General features: G+C 39.4%; 1 protein-coding gene across 1 annotated transcript in view; it reads right to left on the minus strand.

Annotated features, from left to right (window-relative positions):
• LOC107678372 (protein dispatched homolog 3-like) overlaps window positions 1–8,216 on the minus strand; it is a 48,607-nt gene extending 40,391 nt beyond the window's left edge. The window contains exons 1-4 of the mRNA XM_016473610.1: window positions 8,183–8,216; window positions 6,823–7,818; window positions 5,820–6,039; window positions 3,985–4,121 (exon numbers count right to left, since the gene is read on the minus strand). Of these exons, the coding sequence (XP_016329096.1) occupies window positions 3,985–4,121; window positions 5,820–6,039; window positions 6,823–7,818; window positions 8,183–8,216 (1,387 nt within the window). The remainder of the gene's footprint in view (window positions 1–3,984; window positions 4,122–5,819; window positions 6,040–6,822; window positions 7,819–8,182) is intronic.
• Window positions 8,217–10,451: the final 2,235 nt, after the last annotated feature.

Raw genomic sequence — 10,451 nt, forward strand, 5'->3', positions numbered from 1 at the left:
TCACAACGAAGCACACAGCGTCTTCACGACATGGCTGCAGCGTCAACAATACTACAGTGAGACTAAAAGTTACGCCTTCTTTCTTTGCGTGAACATTTGGACGGCGTTATGCAAATCTTCCCACATTGTGAGGTAGATATGTGGGGGCGTGTTAGAACGAGCCGTTTTAGGTAGGTGTGGCTGACTCTGAACTTTTATAAAGAATATCTCTTTGGATTTGAGACTTTAGTCTTTGCAACTTTACAGATCTTCTTTATGCACCAAGAGCTTGTAACACTCCAAAGAGAAAGGAAAAATTGAAATCGCATCATATGACCCCTTTAAATTAAATCAGCATTTTTTATTTTTATAAATAGGTAACATTTTGCAATACAAAAAAATACAATTTGTTAACACTATTAATACATTTGATCATGAAGTAACCATTTTGACAGCATGTATTAATGTATATTAATGTTAATTTATAAATGTAATAATTTGTTTTTTTCATAAATACTGTCACGTGTTTGTTTCTGTTTAGTTCCTGTCTGCCCTTATTTGGTTCATTTCCTGTTCTTATTTAGTTAATCATCATTCATTAGTTTCCACCTGTGTTGCATTAGTCATCTTATTAGTCCATCGTTTGGTTTTGTATAAATAGCCCTTTCCTGTTTCTTTGTCGTGTCTCCGTCATGTAAAGAGGTTGTTTTCTCCTGGTTTTTCCCAAGTGGATTTATTAAAAGACTTTGATATCTGCCTCCTTCGTACTCCTTCAAGCGCCTTCGCCTGGCAACCCCTGATAAATACATTAGTTACTGTTAATTTATACAACTTGAAATTAACCAAGAAAAAATAAATAATCTATGAAGCAGTATTGTGCACTGTTAGTTCATTATAAATAAATTAAAATAAAGCAAAATAAATGAATTATATATTCTTAAAATATTAAGAAATATTTCTTAAAATAAAAAAAAATGGCAACACTTTATTTTAAGGACCAATTCTCATTATTAACTAATTGCTTATTATCATGCATATTATAGCATATTGGCTGTTTATTGGTACTTATAAAGCAATAATTATGAATTATTATTATAAAGCCGATATTAATGCCTTATTCTTTGTGACCATATTTTAGATCCCTGAATCCTAAATTTAACAACTACGTTACTAACTATTAAGCAGCAAATTAGGAGATTATTGAGGCAAAAAACATAGTTAATAGTTTGTTAATAGTGAGAATTGGACCTTAACATAAAATGTGACCTAAAAAGAATACTTCTAAAACATTTTTTTAATCTTAGTTCATGTTAATTTCAACATTCACTAATACATTATTAAAATAAAATGTTAGTCAAAATTATCATTAATATATATTTTTTAATGGAATTGTTAATATTATTTAATGGAATTGAGCTGACTTTTTTTTTTTTTCAAACAAACCTGGACAAAGATTAATAAATACTGTAGCAAATGAATTTCTCACTGCTTGTTAATTTTAGTTAACACATTAACTAATGTTAACTAATGGGACTTACGAGACAAAGTGCAGTAAACAGTAAAACTATTTGTACTACAAACTGTCACGTTTCTGTTGTGTTGTGGTTTGGTTTCTCTGGTTCCAGTTTGTCTGTGTTCCCTTGTTTGTTTCTATGGTTTTTGATTTGTTAATTAGATCCACACACCAGTTATTTTTCTCCTTAATTGCCCTGTCCTTGTATTTAAGCCCTGTCTGTTCCTCGGTTCATGGTCTGCTATTGTTTGTGTTCGGATTGATTTTTCCTGTGGATTTATTATTAAAATTCCCCTTTGGATTATACTCCTTCGCCGTGTGCTTGATTATATATTTGCACACGTTACAGAATAGCAGACCCTCAAGTGAATAATATAACAGCATTTTTCTTTCTTTTGTTTTGTTTCGCTCCTCTTCCTGTAAATGGATATACCAGCCGTCCAGCTCCTATGCCTGGAGCAGTTGAACCGTTCGCTGGAGGACCACACCAAGGACTTTTTAGATCTGGCGTGCCTTACGCATTTCCCTGACTGCTCACTCTACGTATTCTATTACACCAGCCTGAGCGAGAGGTGTAAGGCACGCCTGCCAGTGAACGGTCCCAAGGAGGATTTCGTCGCTTTTGTGGAGTGGGTGCTGGAGAAGAATGGACTGTATTGCTCCGTATGCACCTCTGGGGACATCTCCAGCCCCACTCCTGATCCAGAGTTCAGCCAGCCTTCAACACTCAGATGCACGGAGATATCGACAGAGCCCACCGCAGCTCCAGAGCCAGAACCCGCCACGATTAAAGCGCCAGCGCCGGATAAAGCAACAGAGCGGATGATCGCCCCGGAGCCCGAGCTCGAAGACTTGACTAACCAGGTGTGTGAACCGGCAACACCGTGTATCGCCATAGGAGTCCTTGTGCAGATCGAGGGAATGGAATGTCACCCCGCCCACACTCCCACTGCTGAGGGTGAGCTAGTGATGAACTCTGAATTATTTGACTGTTTAAATTAGGAATTCTGGCTTCTGCCGCTTCCACTGGTCCCGCCCACCTCCCCTTTGTCTCCTGAGCCCCTGCTGGTTCTGCCCAGCTCTGCTTCGGTCTTCCGGATCCCCGTCTCTGCCTCGGTCGCCTGAGCCACCAGCTCCGCCTTGGCCCTCCGGATCCTCGGTGACACCCTGGCTCTGCAGTTATCCATCTCCATCCTGGGCTCCTCTTCCACCGGCTCTGTCTCCATCAGTTGGCCCCCTGGTGTTGTCAGCCCTATCTCCACCATGGCTCCTCCCACCATCGACTCCACCATGGGCCACTATCCTGGCTGGCCTCTGGTTCCCCACCTGGCTCCTCCTGCTCCAGGCTCCTCCCTCCATCTATTCCGCCCTGGCCCTATGAACTATGCCCCCTTCCCATTGCCTGCCCCTCACCTGCCCCATGCCGCCTCCTGAACTCCCACCCTCCCTCCTCTGTTGGACTGCTTTTGTCGGCTCGAGAACGCGCCATTCCGGGAGGGGGTGAAATGTCATGTTTCTGTTGTGTTTTGGTTTGGTTTCTCTGTATTCCAGTTTGCCTGTGTTCCCTTGTTTGTTTCTATGGTTTTTGATTGTTAATTAGTTCCACACACCTGTTCTGTTTCTCCTTAATTGCCCTGTCTTTGTATTTAAGCCCTCTCTGTCCCTCAGTTCATGGTCTGCTATTGTTTGTGTTCGGATTGATTTTTCCTGTGGATTTATTAAAATTCCCCTTTGGATTATACTCCTTCGCCGTGCACTTGATTCTATATTAGCACACATTACACAAACCAGTAATTTCTGATTGTAATAAATTACAATTAATTTGAAAGTGATCAATTGAAATGGATGATGATGATAAATTAAAATATGATAACATACAGCAACATCAAGCAGCATAAAGGACTGTTTTTATACACTGTAAGAAAACAATCAGTCGAAAAACAGATAATGGCCTGGCAAAAAAATTACCAGTATATTTTCCATTAAGTGTACAGACATTTCCTTTAACCCTTAAATGCAATTCAATGCAATTTGTAATTCAAAATATGGGTAAAACACAGGCGAAAAATCAATATAAAAATGTATTCATATTATAACAGTACATTAAGCCTTGTATTATGGAGTGTACAGCAAAAATAACTGCAAGCAGCTTAAAAGCCTTGCACATTCAAGCTAAAAATGTCTGTGCCAGCACAGACTGACAGCAAACACAGACAAAGTGATACAGACTAAATGCAATAAATTTCAGTGTTCAGTCAATCAAAACAATGAATTCTCTGCACCAAGTTTCTCTGTTGCTTGCTAAATGTAACCAGCATAGAGTTCAACTAATAACTTGAAAGAATTGCATAATTGTAAATATAATTATATATTGAACATTGGCATCTTTACTTTGTGGTGACTGCACAACAAAAGCCTTAACTCTGCTAAAATCACTGTAAAACATGGTGTCTTCGGATTTATTTGATTGGAATGCTTGGTGAGTGTCTTACCAGAAAATGAGGTGAGAACGTACACAAGGACAGTAATGCATCCCCCACTGAACAAAGCCAGCAATATGTCACTGTGGAAGGTCTTCCGTACCTCATCATCAAATAACTCCGTACCCCCGTACAACACCTTCACTTTACTGAAGAGAGAGAATCAAAAAAAGGGATGAGAGAGAAGGATAGTCAAGATGGGTTATAGCTGACATCAAACGATATGTTACAATAGAAGGACCAGATGAGGGGGATGAGAGAGAAAATGGGCACACATTAGCGGATGGAAAAAGATGATCTTAATTACATCGGGGGCCTCTTAAAGGAGTTATTACCATATCAGAGCTACAATGAGGGCCTATTCTGAGTCTGGCCACTAGCTAATTTCTAGGCCTCCTACCACTGTCATGCTGGCAGTAATGACTGTCATTTGAAGAGCATCTGCTTACATTCACTGTCTTGACAGCAGTAAGTATATTAGGGATGTTTTGCAGATGTAATAAAGCTTTGAGTCTTTGTCTCTGATTCATGGCTGGTTTTGTTTAGTTTCAAAGTCTGTGATCATCCTTCTGGGGTTTCATTTGCAAAGATGACTACAGCCAAAATCGAAACATCTGACAAACTGACTTTTGTCATTGACACTAAGGAGTACTTAGTGACTTAATAGACTCCCATTGTGTGTTTAATCATTTATATATAACCCGTTAGTTTTGTGTTATTAAAGTGAACAGTATCTCCAGCTGCTGCACAGAAGAGCGGGAGGACTGAGCCATAATTCATCACCATTGTGCCATTGAGATTGTCCTCATAAATTCATGGTGCCGTTATAGATGTCAAATTTATGAAAGCAAATTCTGCCTTATGACAATTCTCACACACACTTTAATTTTCATTTACAGTACATCACTTTTATTATAAAAATGCCATCGTATTGAATGGAGGTGAGCACTGAAAGGAGTTCATTCATTTTGCATAACTGATTGCAATTGAAAAACATTTTACAATTCAAGGTTCATGTTTTTAATTTTTTTGTGTATGTGTTCTGAACTGCATGAATGCGTTTTACGAAGAACCACATTATGCAGACAAATGGGTTACCAGTCACACTGAACTGTAGCCCTAATCGCAATTAAAACCTCATCCTCTGCAAGGTAGCATTAATCTTCTTCACTTTGTACAATTTAAAAAAAAAAAAATTATTTAATATATTTGTTGTATTTCCAGAAAAGAACTGAATGTTCTAAATACAATAAATTAACCTGAGAAGCAAAACTGCAAAATGTATACTTGGTTTACGGTTTAAACAAGAAAAAAGAATATTCAAAATACTGTATATTCTGAAAACATGTCCTAATGTCTTGTAATTATATCTATAAGGATGAAAAAAAAGTATTTTTAGCAGTGTAATATCTCACTTATCAACTTGGTAACATGCAAATGGAAATTATATGCAGATAAGTATATGCATAAGAAAAAAAGATAAGCTCCATGTATGGGAGAAGACAAGGTGGGAATAAGCTTCCGCCAAGTGGGATCTAAGTCAATTTTGCACATTTTTATTCTTTATAGTCTATATTCTAATCTTCAGCAACTGATTAAATTTAGAAAGATAGCTTAATTTATTAAAATTAAATAAATAAATGTTTGCATCAAGGCACACTCTAGGATCCAAGGACCATGTTTAATGCCCCACAAGCAATCATGAATCTCTTGCTGAATTCCCTGGTTTATATGTTTGTTAAATCGATTCTGCATTTACTAACCATGAATAGTATTAGACCAGACAAATAAACAATAAGTCTTCTTGTTTAAGTCATCCCAACACCAGCTGTGATCTCAACACCCACCTGGTGGATTGTTGTGACAGGACGTCTGCATACTGCACCACAAAGTCTCTGTAGAGATGTCTCTGTTCTAGAGGTCTGTCTTGGAGAGAGTAGAAGGAGGGGAGCGGAGCTCCAAAATGGATCTCACTGCGAAGAAGAGAGGACTGAAGCTTGTCTGGTGTAAGTGTCTCATCCACGTACCAGTAAAACTGCGGATGAGTGATCGCCAAGCTCAGGGCACCTGAGAATAGAGGATACTACAATCAGTTTTATGAAAAAAGATTTCAGTTTTCATTTGGACGAAATTAAGAAGAGGCCTTGAACATCAAAAAGCCAACACTGTCTGTCTGTTTGATTGGGGTTGGAGCTGAAATCTGCAGGACGGTAAGCTCTCCAGGAGCAGGGTTGGAGACCCCTGCTCTATATAATATATGTAAGGGGTGTCCAGTCCTGCTCCAAGTGGGCCTCTTTCCTGAAGAGTTTAACTTAAAACCTAATTGGACACACCTGAACCAGTTAAACAAGGTCTTCAGGATCACTGGAAACTTCCAAGCAAGTGTGTTGGAGCAGTTTGGAACTAAACTCTATAGTATATTGGCCCTACAGATGCAGGACTGGACACCCCTGATATATGTTAACCAGGGCTCACTCTACTGGACAACCAGGCCATTTCAGTTTAACATGGTCAAGCTGGTGTGTTTATGCTCCAAAGTGGTCTTACAGATCAGCCAATTCGTCACCAACTGGTAGCCCAACTGGTCAACCAGCTAAACCAACATGAACCAGCTAATGACCAACTTGGACTAGCCAGAAACAATGAAGAACCAGCTACAGTTACAAGCTGGTCAGCAGTAAATCAAATAAAGCATACTACTGTTTTTAGAGAGTTTAGCTGAGTTTATTTGCTGTAACTGAGCTTCATTTTACTCAACATATAGCATTCAAAAGTATTCAAGTTAAAAATAAATGAGGATTACTAAATTGTTGATGGAGAGTGGGATAGTTTGGCCCCCCAACGACTCACCATGTATGTCAGCTAGGTCGGGTCCCATTCCATCATAGTAGATCTTCCCCCCACGCTCACTGGGAAAGAGGTACGACAGAAGGGAGCTTGGAGGGGAGCAGAAGGAAGGTCCCAGAGGCAAGTCTCGCAACGCCTCCAGTGGCTTCCAGCAGAACTGCTGAAACTGAGGGTGCTGCATTAGAAGTCTCTCGACGTGGTGTATGGTGTGAAGGCGTTCGGTGGTAAAAATGTTGTTATCCTTGTCACCCTGGGCCACAAATACTAGCTCTATCCTCCAGAGGGCCTGGGTCTGGAGGTAGGAGTAACCCGCAAATCTTCGCTTCCTCATTAAGAGTGAGTCTGGTTTCCTGTGATCTTCGGCATCACTTGAATTGAGATTTACCGCTGTGTTAGGCTTTACAGAGTCTGTCTTTTCCTCTTTCATCTTGTTGTTTTTCTCATTTCCAAACTGTCTGTTGTCATTGTGTGCCTCCATCTCAGTCTGTCCCAAGATCCCTGCGGGTTCTGTGACATTCATCAGTGTAGAAACGTCCTTCCCTTTTCTGTTTACCATGAGCAACAAAAGGTCCCTCAGAGCATTGGCTTCAAGGTCAAATCCCTCGGCGTCACGCCTGTGCCTGTCCCAAGACCCTAACTGGCTTTTCAGGGCAATGGTGAGAGCGTCAAAATGTTCTGCCGAGGCATGACTCCTGACCTCGAATGCGCTGTAAGAAAGGTCAATGTCTAGTGGTTCACAGTGAAGGAACATATAAGCCGAGAGGGCGAAGGGTACCAGAAATCCCACGGCCAGAACCAGCCCGCTTGCCCAGGGCTGCGTGTACACCCAGCCCAAAGCCCACCATAACCCTTTACAGACCTGTTCATCTCCATTTACTTGTTCTGTTCCTCCATCTCCATCCTCCTCCTCCTCTTCCTCCTCCTCCTGCTCTTCAAACTCACTTAGGTTCCAGGTACCTTGGAGCAACAACGGTTCATCTTCCGAATCCATGGCAGCCACTACAACAAAGACACAAAACACTTACATTAACGCCTTTTGGCCTTCTGGGTGCTCCCGTTTGCTTCTGGACAGGTGAATACAACAATAAAGTGCACTTGATTTACGGAGCATCCTTAAGAGAGTGGCAGGTTATTCTCAGCTGGCCGCTGCTAAGACAAGGACACAGACGTTAAGTCTGTCATTCTGTAAATGTAATCATGGAAGGTTTTGGCCTCTGGGTAGTGAGTGGTGAAAAGAAATGAAGGAAACAGTGAACCAAGTCTCACAGGCCAGCGATCAGGCTGGCAGATGGTTTGGCCTCTGGTATGAGATGCTGAACCCAGAGGAAGTACGTGCATGTGTGCGATAATATATTCTTCTCACCGAACTGTGAGGATATTTCATAGTAGCGGAGCATTTTGAATACTAAATGGCTGTATCTGCAGGACCCTTTTTGGGGAGCATTACTATTTTTTTGCAATGTGAAATTATTTTCATCATTATTTTCAAAAATCATTTGACAAAATATAAAAATAGAGGTATTTATAAAACATCTCCAAATGTTTTACTAATCTTAATTAGTAATTAATCCGTTAAGTGCTGACAAAACAATCTTTAAAAAAGAAACCTCAGCCAAGTTTAACCCAGTTTTTAAGCATCACCGTATATATTGCCATTATTATGCGATCAAAAAGAAACTCACTACTGCTGGTCTTCAATCATCAGTGATAATTGCAAGTTATTTTAATGCATTTACATTACAATATGATATGGATTTATGCTTATATTGTCGAAAAGCCCACTTTGCTTAGAGCATTTCTAAACTTATACATACACACACACATAAAAAGAGCCAGATCGAACTAGTGAGAGAGAGAGAACAGGGACAGAACGCCAGAGATAACATGCTATCAGCAGCTGACACACAGTTGGCAGCGTCACTGAAAATTAAATCATTCAACTCATCTAAGCCTGTCTAATTGCTGACAGAGAGAGACAGGAGTCCAATGTAAGACCTGCCTAATGTACAATACAGCCAGAGACAGCATGAAACTGAGCTTGTACCATTTCATTTTCAACACAGATTGCCCCCAGAGCCCAGTGTGCAAGCACAAGGCCAGGAAGTCATTGACTTTCAGCAGAGTGTAGAGCCCAGGGGCCGAGAGAGAGAGAGAGAGTCCTGGGATCAGATGGTCTGTGGTGGATCGATGCTTGATTTAGCCGTTAAATAAACCCTCCTGGAAAACTGATAAGCTGTTGAGGTAGTAATTAGCATTCTGAGATAGGAGCCACTTAAAAGTCACCTTTGAATGCACAAACACCGTAGGCTAAGCTGAGGTGTACGTCTAGTGTAAGCTCTATGGGCTCTTATGAGATGAATGCTTCATTTGAAGTATTTGTTTGTTGTCTTAAAAGACTTTTACAGCTCATTTTTCAACAAAAAGTCATAGTTCACCACAAAAATTAAATTCTGTCATCTTTACTCATCTGTGTTATTCAACAAAACTACACACATCAAAAAGGACTGACTGACTGACTGACTGACTGACTGACTGACTGACTGATTGATCGATTGATTGATTGATTGATTGATTGACTTGGTGTTTATGGTAGGTAGTGATGGAAAAAGATGGGAAGTAATGTGAAGAGACTAAAGGACAGCAGACCTTCTTTTCCTTTATGATGACTTAAACATTTATCTAAATTAAATACTCATCTGTGATTCATTTTGAATGTGAAATAATCTTCTGGTGATTGCAAGTCTGTCAATAATCATTTGCTTATGCTCAGCTGATCAGTTTTCTCTGTATGGAAAATAAATCCTTCAATACCATCAAAAATCCCCCACAAAATCAATAAAGAACTATGATGACAGGATCAGGATATAATTAAACATATTCATCAGTGATATGATTGCATTTGAGCTGTTTTACATTCATCAAAGTAAAACCATTCAAAACGTTTTAATTGGTTTTTGTCTTCAATTCCGTTTTCAATTCAGTCATGATAACAGCATATTGTGTTTCTCCACAGGAGAGGATGGTTATTTTGAGCAGGATATTTGGTTGGTGGCATCTCAAGAGGATGAGAACCAACATCTGTCTTCACGGTATGTCGAGAGCTCAAAATCTGCCTCAGCAGAGGACAAATTCATCAGGCTGAGAATTAATTTTTGGAAAGAGCGAAAGAGACAGATAGAGGAAGAGAAAGATAATCTAAAGGTTACATTCACACAGTCAATGAACCTTGAAGTTGTAAAATATTTGTTAAGATATATATTTTTATTATAAATATTTATTACGAATTTATAATATAATTATATTACTTAAAATATTTTATAATATAAATATCTTTAAGTTTTCGGATGTTGCACCACAACACATTTTACAACCTGAACTTGTCTTACAGTCATGAGGGTCTGCGGGGGCCTTCTCTATGAGGACTGTTTTTATCGTTTTGTTTTGTTCTGTTCTTTGTTTTTTTCTGTTTTGTTTTGTTTTGTTCTGTTCTTTTTTCTGAATTGAATTTTCTGAATTTGTTTTGTTCTGTTTTGCGTGTTGGTTGGACCACATGATATTGATTTGACAGACATCTTAATATATTAATATGTAGTGGAGTCAGTTTTCAAATATTTTTTCATAAATAATCATTA

The sequence above is a fragment of the Sinocyclocheilus anshuiensis genome, unplaced genomic scaffold (assembly GCF_001515605.1).
Source record: "Sinocyclocheilus anshuiensis isolate Anshui unplaced genomic scaffold, SAMN03320099.WGS_v1.1 scaffold112, whole genome shotgun sequence".
Taxonomy (NCBI): Eukaryota; Metazoa; Chordata; class Actinopteri; order Cypriniformes; family Cyprinidae; genus Sinocyclocheilus; species Sinocyclocheilus anshuiensis.